The 22,411-nt window shown below is 48.4% G+C and overlaps 1 protein-coding gene across 8 annotated transcripts in view; it reads right to left on the reverse strand.

The window, feature by feature from the left end:
- dctn1b (dynactin 1b) overlaps positions 1 to 22,411 on the reverse strand; it is a 160,335-nt gene that overhangs the window by 23,285 nt on the left and 114,639 nt on the right. For all 8 annotated transcript variants that reach the window (XM_034159869.1, XM_034159868.1, XM_034159867.1 and 5 more), the window contains 3 exons: positions 21,979 to 22,147; positions 20,494 to 20,562; positions 11,577 to 11,789 (listed from right to left, as the gene is read on the reverse strand). In XM_034159869.1, coding sequence (XP_034015760.1) covers positions 11,577 to 11,789; positions 20,494 to 20,562; positions 21,979 to 22,147 — 451 coding nt within the window. The remainder of the gene's footprint in view (positions 1 to 11,576; positions 11,790 to 20,493; positions 20,563 to 21,978; positions 22,148 to 22,411) is intronic.

The following is a 22,411-nucleotide window of genomic DNA, read 5'->3' on the forward strand; positions in this document are numbered from 1 at the left end:
ACGTGCCACTTAGGCCTATTGTATGTAGTAGGGCTGTCACTAATGAATTATTTTCATTGTCGATTAGTTGGTGATTATTTTTTCGATTAATCGACTAATCAAACGATTACTTTCTTTTCTTGCTAAAAATGCATCAAGCTGCTGTGCACATTAGAATTGACCTTTTAAGTCCACTTAATGGACCTTAATCAAAATACTTATAATAAATTCAGATAAACAAAACACACATTTAACTTAAAAGTGTAAAATAAAACGTTTGAGGAATGGAAAGAGAAGGACAGCAGATGAGAAGAACAGCAAAAGTAACAGTGTAAAGATTTAACATAAGACAAACTGGACAAGATTGAAGACGGGAAAGAAGAAGAGAACGGTTCTATCCTTGCAGGCGGCCGAGCGTTCCCCATCAAAACAGTGAGCGTTAGTTTCTGGACCTGTTTGCCAGAGTTTGACACAGCACAGCGGGGGGGAGGGGGGGTTGTGAGTGGCCTGCTGCGGTGCAAGCCCACAGACTCGGTAAGCGCATCAGAGAGAAAACATAAAATAGTCCCAAATACTCACACATTTTTATCAAGTTCTGTTAACTTAAATAAATATTTGTGTGTTCACTCACTGTGTGGGACCATGGTATAAGCGGATTAAACAACGAGAAGCCATGCATTATACGGTTTGAATGCACTTCGCGGAGTAACACCACTCCACTTCGCGTCGTGGTGTTTTAGACTCCGAGTCGTGCATTCAAACGGTATAATGCACGTCTTCTTGTTGTTTAATCCTTACATATATCAATACACGATAACTGTTGGGTAGCTAAACATGCTAGATTACCTTGTGTTGTTTGGGGTAGATTCGGCTGCCCTGGGATGTTTGCGTTTCAGGTGCTCGTGCATGACTGTAGTGCTGCCATGATATGCTAGCACGACTTTGCACAGTCTGCATGTAAGTGACTTGGCGGCTTTGTTTTCTGTGAAATGCTCCCATGCTTTGGATTGTTTCGGTCTTGCTCTAAATTTCTCTGTTAACTCCACTTCGGCTCCTTGCTGTTGCTGCTCCGCCATTGTTTATCCGAGTGCGTTGTAGCGGAGTCTTTGCATAGAAAAAAAAAATCACTTGGCTACCGTATCCGCTTCTCCCTTGAGGAAACACCGCCCCCCCAAGTTCCTGTTGCAGTTAGCGCTTCCACAAAATGGAATGGTAAAACATGACTGGGCGATTTGTCGACAATGAAAATATGTGCCGACAAATTTTCATTGTCGACATTATCAATAATGTCGACTAATCGTGACAGCTGTAGTATGTAGCACAGATTCCATCACGTACAAGTTGGCCAAGCACCTCAAGTGGATTTTGGCTCCTCTAGTGGGTAACTCAGACCACCATGTGGAGAACACACAAGATTTTGTGAACAAGATCAAGGACCTTCAGCTGGAGGCAGATGAAACTATGGTGTCATTTGATGTGACATCGTTGTTCACCTGCATCCCCACCTCTGAGGCCATCTCAGCTGTGAGGCAGAGACTACTGGAGGATGCGTCTCTATGTGAAAGGACCAAACTCACACCAGACCACATCTGCCAACTCTTGGAGATCTGTCTTAACACCATGTGTTTCCTGTTTAGGGGGAATTACTACAGGCAGATCCATGGTTGTGTGATGGGGTCTCCAGATTGGCCCCATTGTGGCCAATCTGTACATGGAGCTAGTGGAGAAGAGAGCCTTGACGTCGTTCACGGCCATCTCTCCCAGTCACTGGTTCACGTGAGGATGCCAGAAACAACCGTTTAGCCTTCTTGGACTGTGATGTTGCGATTGGAGAGAACAGGCAGCTCCAGACAGGGGTTTACAGAAAACCCACTCACACTGACCAATATCTGCTCTTTGGCTCAAACCACCCCCTTGAACACAAGCTCGGGGTGATCAGGACTCTTCAACACAGAGCCCTACAGGTGCCCACAACTACAGAGGGAAGGGCTAAAGAACAACAACTTGTCCAGAAAGCCCTCACAATATGTGGGTACCCACGATGGTCCCTGGATAAAGTACAGAAGTCCCAAAAAAACAGACCAGACAGACAGGAGACGGAGACAAGAAGAAGAGGAGTGTCTCTCCCTTATTTAGCAGGAGTAGGGGAAAAAACTACAGAGGATCTTCAGACAGCACAAAATCCCAGTTTACTTTAAACCTGTTAACACCTTGAGACAGAAATTAGTTCACCCTAAGGACATCAGGAAAACTGTAACAAACACTACATAGGTGAGACTAAGCAACCGTTACACAAAAGGCTATACCAGCACCGCAGAGAGGGCGCCAGTGGACCTCAGTCTGCAGTTCATCTCCACCTTAAAGACACTAACCACACGTTTGAGGACAAGGAAGTTAAAAACTTAGCCAGAGAGTAAAGTCAGCCATTAAACATAACAGGTTGTCATAGTCAGAAGCTGGGGACCTCCGACTAAGAGTCACAGCAGTGCTGAACAGTGCTAAGCCTCCTCCGTTCAACATCACAGGAGAAGAACAGAAAGCTTTGTCAGCACTGCAGAAGGACTAAAGCATCCTTATCCTGCCAGCGGATAAAGGCAGATGCACGGCGGTCCTGAACACATCGGACTACAAGGCCAAGATCAACAACTTGCTCAGTGACTCCAATACATACGAGCATCTGAAGAGAGACCCCATGAATGTCTATAAGAAGAAAATCATTAGCTACCTCCAAAACCTGAAGAAAGAGGGACTCATCGACAGGCAGGCATACTACAGACTGTACCCTAGGGACGCCACTCTATGGACTGCCCAAAATCCACAAACAGGACGTGCCACTCAGGCCTACTGTATGTAGCACAGATGTGCCGTGGATGTTGGCCAAGCACCTCAAGTGGATTTTGGCTCCTCTAGTGGAGGAGACCACCATGTGGAGATCACACAAGATTTTGTGAACAAGATCAAGGACCTTCAGCTGGAGGCAGATGAAACTATGGTGTAATTTGATGTGACATCGTTGTTCACCTGCATCCCCACTGCTGAGGCCATCTCAGCTGTGAGGCAGAGACTGCTGGAGGATGCATCTCTACTTGAAAGGACCAAACTTACACCAGACCACATCTGCCAACTCTTGGAGATCTGTCTTAACACCACGTATTTCCTGTTTAGGGGGAATTACTACAGGCAGATCTATGGTTGTGCGATGGGGTCTCCGGTATCCCCATTGTAATAATAATAATAATACATCAACAGCAGTTGAGAGGTTCTATTTCATTCCTCCTGACTGCCAGAGGGTGGTGCTTCAGAATATATATAAGACATATATATAAGAATATATACCAACAAAGTCACACCATTGGATGTGACCTGGGTGATGTCACTGGTTGTCTTTACATGCCAGACGCACCCAGCGCGCACTCTGAGGAGGTTGAGAACGCATTTAGCTACGATTGCCGCTCTCGCTTGTAGCCTCGCAACCCACCTTCAGTTGGAGCTAAGTGCACTGCAAACATCCTCCAGAGGCTGTGAGATACGACTTCACAGTTTTGTATTCTTTGACTGACGCCTGTCATGACTACATCTTCCTCGCCGGGTGCGCGCCTTCACCACTGCCCTGCTGGGTATTTTCCTCTGTGCACAGTTGAAGTCATTAGCTGCTAGCTGCTAACCCTTTAGCTGTGTTGTTTTGACGAAAACTGGCTACAACCCCTGGCAAAAATTATGGAATCACCGGCCTCGGAGGATGTTCACTCAGTTGTTTAATTTTGTAGAAAAAAAGCAGATCACAGACATGACACAAAACTAAAGTCATTTCAAATGGCAACTTTCTGGCTTTAAGAAACACTATAAGAAATCAAGAAAAAAATTGCAGTGGCAGTCAGTAACGGTTACTTTTTTAGACCAAGCAGAGGGAAAAAAATATGGACTCACTCAATTCTGAGGAATAAATTATGGAATCACCCTGTAAATTTTCATCCCCAAAACTAACACCTGCATCAAATCAGATCTGCTCGTTAGTCTGCATCTAAAAAGGAGTGATCACACCTTGGAGAGCTGTTGCACCAAGTGGCCTGACATGAATCATGGCTCCAACACGAGAGATTTCAATTGAAACAAAGGAGAGGATTATCAAACTCTTAAAAGAGGGTAAATCATCATGCAGTGTTGCAAAAGATGTTGGTTGTTCACAGTCAGCTCTGTCTAAACTCTGGACCAAATACAAACAACATGGGAAGGTTGTTAAAGGCAAACATACTGGTAGACCAAGGAAGACATCAAAGCGTCAAGACAGAAAACTTAAAGCAATATGTCTCAAAAATCGAAAATGCACAACAAAACAAATGAGGAACGAATGGGAGGAAACTGGAGTCAATGTCTGACGAACTGTAATAAACCGCCTAAAGGAAATGTGATTTACATACAGAAAAGCTAAACGAAAGCCATCATTAACACCTAAACAGAAAAAAACAAGGTTACAGTGGGCTAAGGAAAAGCAATCGTGGACTGTGGATGACTGGATGAAAGTAATATTCAGTGATGAATCTCGAATCTGCATTGGGCAAGGTGATGATGCTGGAACTTTTGTTTGGTGCCGTTCCAATGAGATTTATAAAGATGACTGCCTGAAGAGAACATGTAAATTTCCACAGTCATTGATGTTTTACGTTGATATTTTGGACACTTTTCTTATCCCATCAATTGAAAGGATGTTTGGGGATGATGAAATCATTTTTCAAGATGATAATGCATCTTGCCATAGAGCGAAAACATTCCTTGCAAAAAGACACATAGGGTCAATGTCATGGCCTGCAAATAGTCCGGATCATAATCCAAGGCACGACAAGGCTCCAACCTGCAAAGCTGATCTGGCAACAGCAATCAGAGAAAGTTGGAGCCAGATTGATGAAGAGTACTGTTTGTCACTCATTAAGTCCATGCCTCAGAGACTGCAAGCTGTTATAAAAGCCAGAGGTGGTGCAACAAAATACTAGTGATGTGTTGGAGCGTTCTTTTGTTTTTCATGATTCCATAATTTTTTTTTCCTCAGAATTGAGTGATTCCATATTTTTTTCCCTCTGCTTGGTTTAAAAAAGTAACCGTTACTGACTGCCACAATTTTTTTTCCTGATTTCTTATAGTGTTTCTTAAAGCCAGAAAGTTGCCATTTGAAATGACTTTAGTTTTATGTCATGTCTGTGATCTGCTTTTTTTCTACAAAATTAAACAACTGAATGAACATCCTCCGAGGCCGGTGATTCCATAATTTTTGCCAGGGGTTGTACTTGTTTAGTTGTTGTCGCTAACCCCGTTAACTACGTGGTAGTGTGTGTATCAGAACCAGTATAGTGTACTGTGCTGGGCATGCCGTGAGTGTTTTCCACTCCTTGAAGTACTTTCGTCTACGCTGCCGCCATTTTGCTAAGTTCAACAGCTCCGCTGGAAGCTAGTGTTGTCGTTGGTGTGACTTAGCACTTGGACTGTATTTCGGCTGTGTGCATCATGTTACCATCCCCTCCCCCCTCATTAAAACCTGTCTCCCCATAATTTCTCCACTGATCACAAATATCATAAACTCCTCACTGTCCTCTGGTTCTGTTCCACAGTCTCTCAAGCTGGCAGCTATCACGCCCATTCTCAAAAAACCTGGTCTTGACCCCGATAACTTCATCAATTTTCGGCCCATATCCAACCTTCCCTTTCTGTCTAAAATCCTAGAATGGGTCATTGCTGATCAGCTCCAAACCTACCTCAGTTCCGTTAGTCTATTTGAACCTTTCCAATCCGGCTTCCGTCCAAAACATAGTACTGAAACAGCTCTTCTCAAAGTCACCAATGATCTCCTCCTCTCCTCTGACTCCGGCCATCTCAATATTCTCATTCTCCTGGACCTCACCGCTGCCTTTGACACCATCAGCCACTCCATCCTCCTGTCTCACCTCAAGACCTCCCTCAACATCACCAGCTCCGCCCTCTCCTGGCTTCAATCATACCTCACAAACCAGCAACAGTTCATCCACGTTAACCGCTGCTCTTCCTCCATAGCCCCCCTATCTCAAGGTGTTCCCCAGGGTTCGGTACTTGGTCCTCTCCTCTTCATTCTCTACATCCTCCCTCTCGGAAGTATCATCCGTCATCATGGTCTCCACTTCCACTGTTATGCTGATGACATACACCTTTACATTTCCACCACATCCATGAACCTTAACATTCACTCCACCCTCACCCACTGCCTGTCTGAGTTAAAAACTTGGATGCAACACAATTTCTTGAAATTAAACACTGACAAAACAGACATCATCATCATCTGCCCTAAAAACATCACAAAATCAACCCATTTTTCATTCTGTTTTGACAACACTACACTCACTCCATCCCCCCTTGTCCGCAATCTTGGAATCCTTCTTGACCCCACCCTGTCATTTGACCCACACATTAAACAAATAACCCGGACTGCATTCTTCCATTTGAAAAATATCGCACGTCTCCATTCATCCCTCACTTTCTCCGCTGCTGAAACCCTTATACATGCTTTTATCACATCCACAATCGACTATTGCAATAGCATCCTCTATGGTTTACCTTACAAAATACTCAACAAACTACAGTATATACAAAACTCTGCTGCCCGTCTCCTCACCACACCCGCACTCGAGAACACATCACCCCCGTCCTACAAAACCTACACTGGCTCCCCATCACTCAACGCATTCACTTCAAAATCCTCCTGATCACTTTCAAAGCCCTCCATAACCTGGCCCCCACATATCTCACTGACCTCCTCCACCGCCACACTCCATCACGCTCTCTCCGCTCCTCCGACACAAACCTTTTGTCCTTTCCCTGTAGGACCAGGCTCCAAACCTGGGGAGACAGAGCCTTCTCCATCGCTGCCCCTACCCTCTGGAACTCTCTGCCTCAACCACTTCGTGCTTGCCCCGACCTCCCCTCCTTCAAGAAAGAACTCAAAACCCACCTGTTTAAGTTAGCTTTTAATGTACAGCCCTGATTTTTAACGTTTTTTTTTTTCTTAGTGTTTTTTATCTTTTTCTTTTGGTTTGTAAAGCGTCTTTGAGTGTCCAGAAAAGCGCTATACAAATAAAATGTATTATTATTTATTATTATTATTATTACTACTGTGGCTGTGAGTGCTCCACGCTCCGTGCCTTTTATTAGCTTTTACACTGTGAGTGCTTCACGCGCCGTGCCTCGTATTAAGTCTGCGGCTGTGTGTGCTTCACGCTCCGTGCCTCGTGTCAAGTCTACGGCTGTGAGTGCTTCACGCTCTGTGCCTCGTGTTACAGCCATGACTGTGAGCGATTCACGCTCCGTGCCTTCTGTTAACATTACGCAGTGAGTGATTCACGCTCCGTGCCTTGTGTTAGCATTACGCTTTGAGTGATTCACACTCTGTGCCTTGTTATGACTGTGGTTGTGAGCGATTCATGCTCTGTGCCTTGTATTAGCATTACGCTGCGAGTGGTTTACACTCCATGCCTTGTGTTACTATTTACACTGCGTGTGATTCACGCTTTGTCTTTCTATCTGTAGCACGCAGTTCACAATGTTGTCAGGGCCTTTGTTGCATAGCTGTAGTACCTGTTTGGCTCCCGTGAGACCAGATGATGGACATAAGTTTTGCCCCTCGTGTCTTGGGATCGGACACCTGAGGGAAGCCCTGGCGATGCCTGCCTTAACTGTGCCAGCATGCCACTGGCAGAGAGGTCTGCTAGACTCGCGGCATTGGAAAGTGGGATGCCTAGTGCGACTTTGACCTCCAGCCCCAGGAAGGAACCAAAGCGCAATAAACGCCCACATGCAGGGACCCCTTCTGCTAAGAAGGTTACTCATGACCATGCTTTGGCTGAAAAGGTTGAAACGCTGACTTCTGAGTTTGCTCAGATTAAGTCTTTGCTACTGAATCTACAGCCTAGGGACGCCGTAACAGTTCCTGTTGTCCCTAATGAGGCTGATCAGACTGATGTAGTTACTCAGCAGGAAGAAGATGTTATGTCTATTGCTGCGACTGATTCCTTGTACATAACAAGTGATACAAACTGTGTGGAGGATCAGGATGAGAGGGTCTCTCTCCAAGCCATTCATTAGTGGGCTCTCACACCTCTGAGGCAGAGTCCCTGCCGCAAACCGGACCTGGACTACCTGGCAAGCTGTTCAGTTGGCTTTATCCAGGCTTGGCGTCGACAATCCCCCTGCGGAAACCACCACTTCAAGTGTCTTTTTCAAAGTCACTCAGAAACCTGAGTTAAACGTTCCAGTTTCGCAACCATATATCGAGGAGCTCCACTGATGTTGGGCAGACCCGAAATCATTAGACCCATCTATCGCAGGACTGCAGAGCCCTTAGCTATATGTGTGATTCGGCGCAGTATGGTCTGAACCGTATGCCCGCCATTGACAGCATTATTGCGAACCTGGTTGTGGCTCCGGCTGATGCTGCTTGGCCGGATGCCCGCTGCCCACAACCTCAGTGTAGGGTCACTGATGACCTCCTCACCAAAAGCTATGACATAGCTGCTCGCAATGGTTGCCTAGGCAACTCACTGTCCCATATAGCCCTTGCCCTCTCAAAGTCTTTGAGGGAGGCAGAGGTTGATGATGCTCCTCAAAGTCTTAGCGATGCCTCACTCCAAACCTTTGCTTATATGTCCAGAGAGCTTGGCAGACTAATGTCAACACTTACCATCACTAGACGTCAGGTGTGGCTTGCGCATTCCCCACTGTCCGAATCCTGCAGAGGTACACTCCGTTCACTGCTGGTTCTTCCAGGCCAAGTTTTTGGACCTGTGGCCCAACAAACTTTGGAGCGTGCTGTTGAGGCTAGTAAATCTCGGCGACAGTTTGTTGACCTACGCCAGTCTTCCAGGCCTCAGCTAGTCAGACGGGCTACAGATTTTCACTCTACATCAAGGCTCCCGCCTACTCCCAGAGTTGCACGTACCTTCCCACTTGAGGGACAGCTCTCCCAGCGGCTTGCCTTTCGGGAGCCTACGGGCAGACCCCCGAGAACTGAACGGTTTCTCAGAGCTTCCAGTAATCGTGCCCAGAGGTCCTTAGGGATACGAGGCAGAGGTGGTCGGGTTTGACTGCCAACGTTTGGCCCCCAGCCATTTTTTTCTAAATCATCTCAGCCACTGGGAGGCTCAAGTTCAAGACCCATGGGTCATTTCAACCTTGTTTGAGGGTTATAGAATTCAGTTCAGATGTCGTCCTCCAAAGTTCAGTGGGGTGAGGGTGACTGTTGTTTCCGACCCCCTGCAGTCTGCCGCCCTACAGCGGGAGATTTTGGAACTCCTGGGGAAGGAGGCCATAGAGCAAGTACACAGTTCAGACCAGCTCAGGGGGTTCTATTCAATTTACTTCTTTGTTCCAAAGAAGGATGGCGGCTTTCGTCCTATCCTCGATCTCCGACGTCTGAATCATTATCTCAAGGTGATGCAGTTTCACATGCTCCGCACAGTAGACATCCTTCAAGCTATCACACCAGGAGACTGGTTCACAAGTGTCAACTTAAAGGACGCCTATTTCCATTGCCAGTGGCACCTCGTCACAGGCAGTTTCTCCGCTTTGCTTTTGAGGGTCAGGCATACCAGTTCAGGGTGCTTCCTTTCGGCCTCTCTCTGTCCCTCTTACATTTACCAGATGTATGGCTGCAGCACTAGCCCCACTGCAAGCTCTTGGATTAAGAATCCTACCCTACTTAGACGATTGGCTTGTCTGTGCTCCGAATCAGGAGCAGGCGCACAATGACACAGCTCTTCTACTGAATCATGTCTCTCAGAACTCACACTGAATTTTGCGAAGAGTTCTCTTGTTCCCCGCAGAGAGTAGACAATGTAATTTGTCTCGTCTCACACATTCAAAGGGCTGTGACACTGCCTTTTGGTTTGCTGCTCCGGTTGATGGGCAAACTGACTGCAATGTCGCTAGTGGTACCTTTGGTACTTCTGTTCTTGCGTCCCCTACAGATTTGGATCAACAACCTAGGCCTCAACTCAAAGATGCATCAACACAGGCTTGTACGACTGTCCAACCAGTGCCTTCTGCACCTCAGACACTGGGGGAACGTGGACTTCATCTGCAAGGGTGTCTCCCTAGGCTCCGTCCCTTCTCATCGAGAGGTGGTTGTTACAGATGCAAAGGCTGGGGGGCCGTGTGGAATCACAGGATGGTGAGGGGTGTCTGGAGTCCTCAGGAGAGACTTCAACACATACGAGGTCTGTTAGAAAACTATCCGACCTTTTTATTTTTTTAAAAACTATAGGGATTTGAATCATGTGTGCTTGCATCAGCTAAGCTTGAACCTTCGTGCGCATGCGTGAGTTTTTTTCATGCCTGTCGGTTGCGTCATTCGCCTGTGGGCAGGCTTTGAGTGAGCACTGGTCCACCCCTCTCATTGGATTTTCATTGTCAGCGAAATGGCTGAGCGATTGGAGCAGCGCTGAATCAAATTTTTCCAGAAACTGTGAGAGACAGCCAGGTGGAAACCATTCGGAAGATTCAGACGGCTTTCGGTGAGGATACTCTGGGCGTCACACAGATTAAGGAGCATTACAACCGGATTAAAGATGGCCCACAGTGGTGGAGGGCGCGCCGCGCTCCGAGCAGCCATCGACAGGCTGAAACGACCAGATCATTTCCAAAGTGAACACTGTGTTGATCCGGGACGTCGTCTGACTACCAGAGAAATTGCAGAAGAGGTGGACATCAGCACTTTTGCGGCACATTCCACTGTTACAGGAGATTTTGTAATGAAAGACGTGCGGAGGAATTCGCGCGTCAGGACGGAGCCGCAATGGCGCACAACAAAAAGCACGTCCGTGTTGGAAGTCTCACAGGACAAGTTGTGACATGCCCAGCTGTTACACAATTTCTCGGATACTCACTCGACTGAAAAGCCACCGAAAGCTGTCTGAATCTTCCGAATGGTTTCCAACAGTGAATGGTTTGAGCAGTGTTGTCTGCCTCCACTCCCCACTGCTGATGCGAGATGAGTGTGACTCTTCGTGACCTTGTTGGTATTAAGTCATCCAGGTGCTAAAGCACCGCCCTCTGGCGGTCAGGAGGAATGAAACAGAACGAGAGTTACGAATGTAACTACGGTTCTATGAATTCCGGATGACCGCCAGAGTTGCTTTTCACTCACAGTCTTGCAAGTTCATTCCGAAAAGAAGCAAGCGCTGGGTGCATCTGGCATATAAAGACAACCAGTGATGTCACCCGGGTCACATACAATAGCGTTACTTTGTTGGTATATATTCTCCACCGCTCTGTGCTTGCGCACATGTAGTTATCCAGGTACTAAAGCACCGCCCTCTGGTGGTCATCTGGAATTCAAAGAACCGTAGTTACATTTGTAACTCTCGATTCACAGCGGCTCTTCTCCGGTATCGGATAATGTTGCGGGTTGGATTGGTATTTTCCGATACGTGAATTACAGGATCGGAACGGTCCCATCCCTAATTAAATCCACAACAGAATGACCTAAACGTATGCATAATATGTTTATGCTGCCACAAAACAACATTTCTGATCCATGATGCCCCGGTTTCCCCTAGCCTCTCCAAAATCGTATCTGTAGTTACCTGCTGCCCAAAGTTTAATGCTGCTGGGATTCCAGATGCATCAGTTCCAGGCATTCTACGGCGTATCTTCTTGCAGAACTGGCGGATGTCACTGCAGGACGTCTCCAGGTCCTTCAGCAGCACAGCAAGGTCGGCCTTCTCCTGACCCGCATGCAGGAACGCCCGCAAACGGCCAACTTCCACAGCCATGCAGTCCAAGGCACTCTGGATAAACTGCACACAAACAACATAACAAAGCCTGGATTTAAACAGCTTGACTCACAGTTTAAATATTCATAATCGTGGTGGTTCACAAGTTGAATGCTTTGAAAAGGAGCTCAAAGAAAACTGTTATGAAGAGTGATGCAATTATGGAGTCAGGCCAATCGGTATCTTTTAAAACACATCATCAAACAATTCAGGACTGAAGAAATTCATAAAAACGTAACAATATCTAACTCTGTATATAAAGGTGAAAAGTATGCAAGTAGAAGGGGTGTGCTTGTAGTTTTTAAAATTGGTGCAGATTCTTCACAGCACACGCAGCTTCAACTTTATCTAAATTCTGGGTCTTTTAGTGAAGCTTTGGGTTAGTGGCCGGCGATCACCTTAGTATTTCTTCTGTTTTTCTTGTTGTTTACTGCTGACGAATTATACTGTATCTGTTGTCTTTCTGATGCCTGATTGTTTTTTTTCTCTGTTTGAGGTGTGGCTCCATCCAGAGATGGATGTGATGTCTGTTTCTGCAACCCTTGTTGGGAAGGTGTCATGACACGGACCCACAACAGGGGGCGTTAATGAAGGGACAATGGAATAGCCAAAAAGTAACAATTTAATGTTGTGAAGGTGCACAACGTGATACAGACAGATACAAATGTGTTATATCAATCTAACAAAAGGTGACGTGTGGCAGGCTCGAAGATAGGAGACATCCGGTGAGAGAGAAGCCGGAACCCACACAAGCCTCACCACCAACGGACCTGAAGAAACACCGGAGCCGCCAAGCCCTGCGCCCCAGGTGGCCACTGTCTTCAGCAGTCAGACCCGGTACTGCTGGCAGAAAACAGAAACAGTTCTGGATGAGTGTGAGTCCGCACACTCAGTAATCCCACAGTCTGTGTTCAGTCAAGGAGGGAGAACCTCCACCTCCAATCACACACTCGTGCAGCTCCTGTCTAACCACTTATCTGATTGGAGTGTGAAGCGAAGCCGTCGCTGATCACACCAAACGCCACAGATAAGGCAAACACCACAGGATAACGGCTGCAAAAGAAGTTCAGATTATTACTCAACGTTTCGAGTCAGCAGAGAAAATTACCTGTATGGTAGACGATTTCTCGGCGAGGAGGTGGAGTTGCAGTCCGGTCTTTATAGTTGTGGTGATGGGTGACAGCTGGTGTTGATTGATGACAGCTGTCACCTCCAGCAGCTCCAACGCTCTCTCGTGCTTGGAGACCGCACTCCAAGCAGGGCGCCATCTGGTGGTGGTGGGCCAGCAGTACCTCCTCTTCAGCGGCCCACACAACAGGACCCCCGCCTCAACGGGCGCCTCCTGGCGCCCGATCAGGTTTATCCGGGTGCCGGGCGTAGAAGTTGGCCAGGAGGGCCGGGTCCAGGATGAAGCTCCTTTTCACCCAGGAGCGTTCCTCCGGACCATACCCCTCCCAGTCCACCAGATACTGGAAGCCCCGACCCTTGCGACGTACGTCCAGAAGCCGACGCACGGTCCACGCCGGCTCCCCGTCGATGATCCGGGCAGGAGGTGGGCCGGGCTGAGGACCTTGGTGATGGGAAAGGGTCCAATATATCTGTCCTTCAGCTTGTGTGATTCCACTTGAAGGGGGATGTCCTTCGTTGATAACCATACCTCCTGCCCAGGCTGGTATGCAGGGGCCGGGGAACGCCGGCGGTCTGCATGGGCCTTGACCTTCGTCCAGGCCTTCAACAGGGCAAAACGGGCGGTCCGCCACACCCAGCGGCACCTCCTGAGGTGGGCCTGGACCGAGGGCACACCGACCTCACCCTCCACAAGCGGGAACAATGGGGGCTGATACCCCAAACACACCTCGAACGGGGAGAGGCCGGTGGCAGATGACACTTGGCTGTTGTGGGCGTACTCGATCCAGGCCAGATGGGTACTCCAGGCCGTCGGGTGCGCGGAGGTAACGCAACGGAGGGCCTGCTCCAACTCCTGGTTGGCCCGCTCTGCTTGTCCGTTCGTCTGGGGGTGATACCCGGAGGAGAGACTCACGGTGGCCTCCAGTTCCTTGCAAAAACTCCTCCAGACCTGAGAGGAGAACTGAGGGCCACGGTCTGAGACGATGTCCGCTGGTATCCCATGCAGACGCACGACGTGGTGGACCAGGAGGTCTGCTGTCTCCTGGGCCGTAGGGAGCTTCGGGAGGGCCACAAAGTGGGCCGCCTTGGAGAACCGGTCCACTATTGTCAAGATGGTGGTGTGGCCCTGGGACGGCGGGAGGCCCGTGACAAAGTCCAGGCCGATGTGGGACCAGGGGCAATGAGGCACCGGTAGGGGTCGGAGGAGTCCTGAGGTCCTCTTGTGGTCTGCTTTGCCCCTGGCGCAGGTGGTGCAGGCCTGGACGTAGTCCCGGACGTCGGCTTCCATAGACGCCCACCAGAAGCGCTGCTGGACTACTGCCATGGTCCTACGCACACCAGGATGACAGGAGAGTTTGGACCCATGGCAGAAGTCCAAAACCGCAGCTCTGGCCTCTGGTGGGACGTACAGCTTGTTCTTCGGGCCGGTCCCCGGGTCCGGGTTCCGTGCCAGGGCCTCCCGAACGGTCTTCTCCACGTCCCAGGTGAGGGTGGCCACGACAGTGGACTCGGGGATGATGGTCTCTGGGGGGTCTGACAGCTCGGCCCTGGCTTCCTCTTCATGCACCCGGGACAGTGCATCCGACCGTTGGTTCTTGGTCCCGGGGCGGTACGTAATCTGGAAGTCAAAGCGCCCGAAGAACAGTGACCAGCGGGCTTGCCTGGGGTTCAACCGCTTGGCGGTCCGGATGTACTCCAGGTTCCGATGGTCCGTGAAAACCGTGAAGGGCACCGTCGCTCCCTCCAACAGGTGTCTCCACTCTTCAAGAGCCTCCTTCACCGCCAAGAGTTCCCGATTGCCGACGTCATAATTCCTCTCAGCCGTGGTCAACCTGCGGGAAAAATAAGCACAAGGGTGGAGGACCTTATCGGACTCCCCGCTCTGGGACAACACGGCTCCTATCCCTGAGTCAGAGGCATCCACTTCCACTGTGAACTGGCGAGTAGGATCGGGCTGCACCAGTCGAGAACCGGCGTTTCAACTCCCTAAACGCGACTTCGCACCAATCCGACCAGGTGAAGGGGACTTTAGTGGAGGTCAGGGCTGTCAGGGGGCTAACTACCTGACTGTAGCCCTTTATGAACCTCCTGTAGAAATTTGCAAAGCCGAGGAACTGTTGCAGTTTCCTACGGCTTGTTGGGTGGGGCCAGTCTCTCACCGCCGCAACCTTGGCCAGATCAGGGGCGACGGAGTTGGAGGAAATTATGAACCCCAGGAAGGACAAAGAAGTGCGGTGGAACTCGCACTTCTCGCCCTTCACAAACAGCCGGTTCTCCAACAACCGCTGTAGGACCTGACGTACATGCTTGACATGAGTCTCAGGGTCCGGAGAAAAGATGAGGATGTCGTCTAGATACACGAAGACAAACCGGTGCAGGAAGTCCCGCAAGACATCATTAACCAAAGCTTGGAACGTCGCGGGGGCGTTTGTGAGGCCGAACGGCATGACCAGGTACTCAAAGTGACCTAAGGGGGTGTTAAATGCCGTCTTCCATTCGTCTCCCTTCCGGATCCGAACCAGGTGGTACGCATTCCTAAGATCAAGTTTGGTAAATATTTGGGCTCCATGCAGGGGCGTGAACACCGAATCCATCAGAGGTAACGGGTATCGGTTGCGAACCGTAATGTCGTTCAGCCCTCTGTAATCGATGCATGGACGGAGCCCGCCGTCCTTTTTACCCACAAAAAAGAAACCAGCACCCATCGGGGAGGTGGAGTTCCGGATCAACCCGGCAGCTAACGAGTCCCGGATGTAGGTCTCCATTGATTCACGTTCCGGACGTGAGAGGTTGTACAGCCTGCTGGACGGGTACTCAGCGCCCGGAATCAAATCGATGGCACAATCGTACGGTCGGTGCAGGGGAAGAGCGAGTGCCAGATCTTTGCTGAAGACGTCAGCAAGATCGTGGTACTCACATGGCACCGCCGTCAGATTGGGCGGGACTTTGACCTCCTCCTTAGCTATCTCACCGGGTGGAACCGAGGATCCTAAACACTCCCGGTGGCAGGTTTCACTCCACTGCGTCACAACCCCAGACGGCCAATCAATCCGGGGATTGTGTTTCAACACCCATGGAAAACCCAAAATCACTCGGGAGGTAGAAGGTGTTACAAAAAACACTATCTCCTCCCTGTGATTCCCAGACACCACCAAAGTCACTGGCTGTGTCTGGTGTGTGATTAATGGAAGAAGAGTGCCATCTAGTGCTCGTACCTTCACAGGGGAAGGCAGAGCCACCAGAGGGAGCCCTACTTCCTTTGCCCATCTGCTGTCCAGCAGATTCCCTTCTGACCCCGTGTCTATAAGTGCTGGGGTGTGAAGGGTTAAATCCTCACAAAGGACTGTGACTGGGATTCGTGCTGATTTTCGGGGTTCCCCCGCGTGCGTGTTATGGCCCACCCTTAGCAAAGTTTCTAAGGACGGGCGTTGTAGTTTGACCGTTTGGGACAGTTCCTCTGTATATGACTGTTAGACCCACAGAAAAAACACTCCCTGCGGGCCTGCCTCCCTTGTCTGTCCTTTGATTTTATTTTGGCCCTGCTCGTGTCCATAGCTTCGTCAGCAGGGGGAGCTGTAGCCACACGGGGCCCTCTGGCTGTGGAGCGTGGGGACGACGGCATCCTTTCGGACCCGGAAGGAAGAGGGACGGCCTGTGCCCGGTCACGCCCCCCGCCCTGCTCCCGACGGTGTTCCTCTAACCAGTTGTCTAAGCGTATAACCAGGTCGACAAGCCCGTCAAAATCCTGCGGTTCCTCCTTAGCCAGCAGGTGCTCCTTCAGGACCGGAGACAGTCCGTTTATGAAGGCGGCGCGGAGTGCAACGGTATTCCAGCCGGACCTCGCAGCCGCGATGCGGAAGTCGACTGCATACTCGGCTGCACTCCGGCACCCCTGTCGCATTGACAGAAGCATGCTCGAAGCAGTCTCGCCTCTGTTGGGATGATCAAAAACCTGTTTGAACTCCCTTACAAACCCAGCGTATGACGTTAAGAGACATGAGTTCTGCTCCCAGAGCGCCGTAGCCCAGGCGCGTGCCTCTCCTCGAAGCAAATTGATGACATAAGCCACCCGGCTAGCGTCTGACGCGTACATGACGGGACGCTGTGCAAAGACGAGCGAGCACTGCATCAGGAAGTCCGCGCACTTCTCAACACAACCTCCGTACGGCTCCGGAGGGCTTATGTATGCTTCAGGGGATGGTGGGGGGGGTCGTTGAACGACCAGTGGAACGTTTGTGTCTGACAAAGGATCAGCAGGAGGAGGTACTGCAGCAGTGCCTTGATCGCGTGCCTCCACCCTGGCGGTGAGAGCCTCCATCCTCCGATTGAGGATAACGTTCTGCTCGGTGACCAGATCCAACCGAGCAGTGAAAGCGGTCAGTATTTGCTGCAGCTCCCCTAACACGCCTCCTGCTGGTGCCTGTGCACCTTGCTCTTCCATTGGCCGTTCAGGCTCGAGTTGACGCCCCTCGGGATCCATGACGCTGGCCGAGAAATCCTGTTGGGAAGGTGTCGTGACACGGACCCACAACAGGGGGCGTTAATGAAGGGACAATGGAATAGCCAAAAAGTAACAATTTAATGTTGTGAAGGTGCACAACGTGATACAGACAGATACAAATGTGTTATATCAATCTAACAAAAGGTGACGTGTGGCAGGCTCGAAGATAGGAGACGTCCGGTGAGAGAGAAGCCGGAACCCACACAAGCCTCACCACCAACAGACCTGAAGAAACACCGGAGCCGCCAAGCCCTGCGCCCCAGGTGGCCACTGTCTTCAGCAGTCAGACCCGGTACTGCTGGCAGAAAACAGAAACAGTTCTGGATGAGTGTGAGTCCGCACACTCAGTAATCCCACAGTCTGTGTTCAGTCAAGGAGGGAGAACCTCCACCTCCAATCACACACTCGTGCAGCTCCTGTCTAACCACTTATCTGATTGGAGTTTGAAGCGAAGCCGTCGCTGATCACACCAAACGCCAATTCCACAGATAAGGCAAACACCACAGGATAACGGCTGCAAAAGAAGTTCAGATTATTACTCAACGTTTCCGAGTCAGCAGAGAAAATTACCTGTATGGTAGACGATTTCTCGGCGAGGAGGTGGAGTTGCAGTCCGGTCTTTATAGTAGTGGTGATGGGTGACAGCTGGTGTTGATTGATGACAGCTGTCACCTCCAGCGGCTCCGACGCCCTCTCGTGCTTGGAGCCCGCACTCCAAGCAGGGCGCCATCTGGTGGTGGTGGGCCAGCAGTACCTCCTCTTCAGCGGCCCACACACCAACCCTCCTGTCCTGTGCACCAGCAAAATTTCCTTTACAGTGGTCCCTCGCTATAACGCGGTTCACCTTTTGCGGCCTCGCAGTTTCGCCAATTTTTTGCATGCTTCTTTTTTTTTTAACAGCGCATTGTGTTCTGCGTCCTTATCAGGCGGGCCGGTCCGGCACAGGTTGGCATCACCGCGATTGCTCTCACTGCCTCCGCAGCGGGTCACTCACACCGCTCCACTGTCTGCTGTGCGGAGTTGCGGCCAATTTCTGTCAACAGGTCCAGAGACTACGCTCGCTGTTTTGCTGCAGAGCGCTCCAGCAGCCCGCAAGGATAGAATTCTTGCGGAAAAATCCGCAGCACCGCATGGTCTCGGTAACCGCAGCCGCAGAGCTCCGTGGCCACTGAGAGAGGTTTGTATCTTTTTAATGACTTGAATTCTTTGTGGGTCCCGCATCCGTCCTGCAACGGTAACATCGGAGGCAGTGAGCGAAGAAAGAGCACGAGCATTGTGTTCTGCGTGTGCCTGTTTATAATCTTCTCGCTCAGAAGAAAAAAGAGCGCCAACAACTACCCATAACTGCGTTCTTCACTTGGAAAAGACACCTGCACCGAGGTGTCACTTAGTGGAAAAAGACGCTACAGCAGAGCGGCGCCAGGACGCAGAGGCACGGTCAGAGGAACTGTGAAATACTGGTCAGTCACTATTAATAATTTCTTATGTGTCCAACCTCGTAGGTTGATCGTTAAAATTAAATTTGTTGGTTCTAAAAGCTATCATAAATATTTATAGGAAACGTTCTATTTTTATTTCTCAAACAAATGTTTGGGCCTGAAAACAGGTTTTGATCTTTGGTTTCATTCTATAATACTGGACTTACGAGGTCTGTCAATAAAGTAACGGTCCTTTTTATTTCTTTCAAAAACTATATGGATTTCATTCATATGTTTTTACGTCAGACATGCTTGAACCCTCGTGCGCATGCGTGAGTTTTTCACAAGAGCTGGACATCAGCCATTTTCCGGCAGATTTCACTTTTAACAAGAGATTTTGTCATGGAAAGCCGCGCGGAGGCTTCGCGCGTCACGACCGATTCGCTTTGGAAGCGAGACAAAGGAACACCTCCGTTTCGGCGTGTCAGAGGACAAGTTTGGACATGTCCAGCTCTCCACAATTTCACTGATACTTACTGAACTGGTAAGCATTGAAAGCCGAGATAGACATCTCCAAACTTGTCCTCTGACACGCCGAAACGGAGGTGTTCCTTTGTCTCGCTTCCAAAGCGAATCGGTCTTTACGCGTGAAGCCTCCGCGCGGCTTTCCATGACAAAATCTCTTGTTAAAAGTGAAATCTGCCGGAAAATGGCTGATGTCCAGCTCTTGTGATAACCAGAGAAAGAGCACACGACGGTCTCGTATCCACAGAGCCATCCGTTTAGAAATGGTCCGGTGACTTGTGCTGCGTCGTCGCAGCTCGGAGCGTGGCACGCCGAGCGTCCTTAAAGGGGTCCTTAAAGCTGTACTAACAGAACTTATTCTCTGTGAAGCCCGTAAAATTTTCACCGAAAGCCAGATAAATTTTTAGAAAGGTTTCCAGGTGCCAGTCTCTAACAGCTTCTGAAAAAATTCTGATGGAAAAAAAGTCCTTTTCATTCCGCCATTTCCAGACAATGAAAATCCGACGAGGGGGCGGGACCACTCCTTCCTAAGGCGTGCTCACAGGCGAATGACGTCACCGACAGGCGTGGAAAAACACACGCATGCGCACGAGGGTTCAAGCATGTCTGACGTAAAAACATACGAATGAAATCCATATAGTTTTTGAAAAAAATAAAAAGGACCGTTACTTTATTGACAGACCTCGTATTTTTCTACTAAGGTTTGAACTTTGAGAGTGTTTACACAGGAGAGAAAAGTGAGAAAATGTTAATGCCTGTTTGAGAAAAGTGTATAAAGTGTGTAGTGAGGGGTTTTACAGCCTTAAAACATCTATAATAATTGTAAAAAATAACGCTTACTTCGCGGATTTCGCCTATTGCGGGTTATTTTTAGAACGTAACTCCCGCGATAAATGAGGGACCACTATATATTCATTTTGTAAATTGTTTTGTCAAGTGTGTCTGTAGCATGGCCCAAGCAGAGTGTCACCCCTTTGAGTCTGGTCTGCTTGAGTTTTCTTCTTCAAATCATCAGAGGGAGTTTTACCTTACCACTTTCACCTGTGTGCTTGCTCTGGGCGTTGGTAAGGTTAGACCTTGAGGCAACTTTGTTGTGATTTGGCACTATATAAATGAAAATACATTGAAATTGAAAACTGGTAATGTTGGTACTCACTTTGATGTGATCGGCCAGCTGCATGGTGCAGTCCTCACTCTCCTCTGCAAGATGGATACTGTACAGGTGCTGAAAACAACACATATGCACAATGGCCAGTGTCATACACAGTCCACAGCCGCAGTTATCGGTTTAATTCCAGCCGAACAATTAAAGTTACATAAGTATTCAAAGCTGTCAATGACTTCTATTTCCGTTTATAAATCCATCAGTAAAAGGAAGATGCAGATCCACGTGTACAGTAATGTTCAGAATAATAGTAGTGCTATGTGACTAAAAAGATTAATCCAGGTTTTGAGTATATTTCTTATTGTTACATGGGAAACAGGGTACCAGTAGATTCAGTAGATTCTCACAAATCCAACAAGACCACACATTCATGATATGCACACTCTTAAGGCTATGAAATTGGGCTATTAGTAAAAAAAAGTAGAAAAGGGGGTGTTCACAATAATAGTAGCATCTGCTGTTGACGCTACAAACTCAAAACTATTATCTTCAAACTGCATTTTTAGCAATCCTGTGAATCATTAAACTAGTATTTAGTTGTATAACCACAGTTTTTCATGATTTCTTCACATCTGTGAGGCATTAATTTTGTTGGTTTGGAACCAAGATTTTGCTCGTTTACTAGTGTGCTTGGGGTCATTGTCTTGTTGAAACACCCATTTCAAGGGTATGTCCTCTTTAGCATAAGGCAACATGACCTCTTCAAGTATTTTGACATATCCAAACTGATCCATGATACCTGGTATGCGATATATAGGCCCAACACCATAGTAGGAGAAACATGCCCATATCATGATGCTTGCACCACCATGCTTCACTGTCTTCAATGTGAATTGTGGCTTGAATTCAGTGTTTGGGGGTCGTCTCACAAACTGTCTGCAACCATTGGACCCAAAACGAACAAGTTTACTCTCATCAGTCCACAAAATATTCCTCCGTGTCTCTTTAGGCCAGTTGATGTGTTCTTTGGCAAATTGTAACCTCTTCTGCACGTCTTTTATTTAACAGAGGGACTGTGTGGGGGATTCTTGCAAATAATTTTCCGTTTTCTTCCATGCGTCTCTGTTTTTTGTCCATTTTAAAGCATTGGAGATCATTGTAGATGAACAGCATTTTCCTCAGGCTTTCAAAAAGAAAAGCATGTTCAACAGGTGCTGGCTTCATCCTTAAATAAGGGACACCTGATTCACACCTGTTTGTTCCACAAAATTGATGAACTCACTGACTGAATGCCACACTACTATTATTGTGAACACCCCCTTTTCTACTTTTTTTTTTTTAACTAATAGACCAATTTCATAGCCTTAAGAGTGTGCATATCATGAATGCTTGGTCTTGTTGGATTTGTGAGAATCTACTGAATCTACTGGTACCTTGTTTCCCATGTAACAATAAGAAATATACTCAAAACCTGGATTAATCTTTTTAGTCACATAGCACTACTATTATTCTGAACACTACTGTATGTGTGTCTACCTGATAGTACTTGATGGCTTTGGTGAGCGGCTCCACATTGACTGTTTCATCCAGCTGGTCTTTGTGCAGCAGGTCAATAAGGAAATCCAGCGAACGTTCATGGACACTCATCTCCGGGTACAGAGAACCGATCTTCTTGTAGACCTCCACTGTGCACTGGGACAGAGCCCTAACAGAAAAAAACAAACTAGAATCAATATACAGCAGGTATTACATGTCAATATGAAAGTGAAAAAAAAAAAAAAAAAACCCCAGCTTCATTTCTTTGACAGTGAAATGGACTGCATTTAAATAGCGCTTTTCCATCTGCATCAGACGCTCAAAGCGCTTTACAAATAATGCCTCATATTCACCCCAGTGTGAAACTGCTGCCATACAAGGTACTTACTACACACAGTGGCCTATAAACAAACCAAACTCTGTCCTCTTTAAA

The sequence above is a fragment of the Thalassophryne amazonica genome, chromosome 19 (genome assembly GCF_902500255.1).
Source record: "Thalassophryne amazonica chromosome 19, fThaAma1.1, whole genome shotgun sequence".
NCBI classification, from domain to species: Eukaryota; Metazoa; Chordata; class Actinopteri; order Batrachoidiformes; family Batrachoididae; genus Thalassophryne; species Thalassophryne amazonica.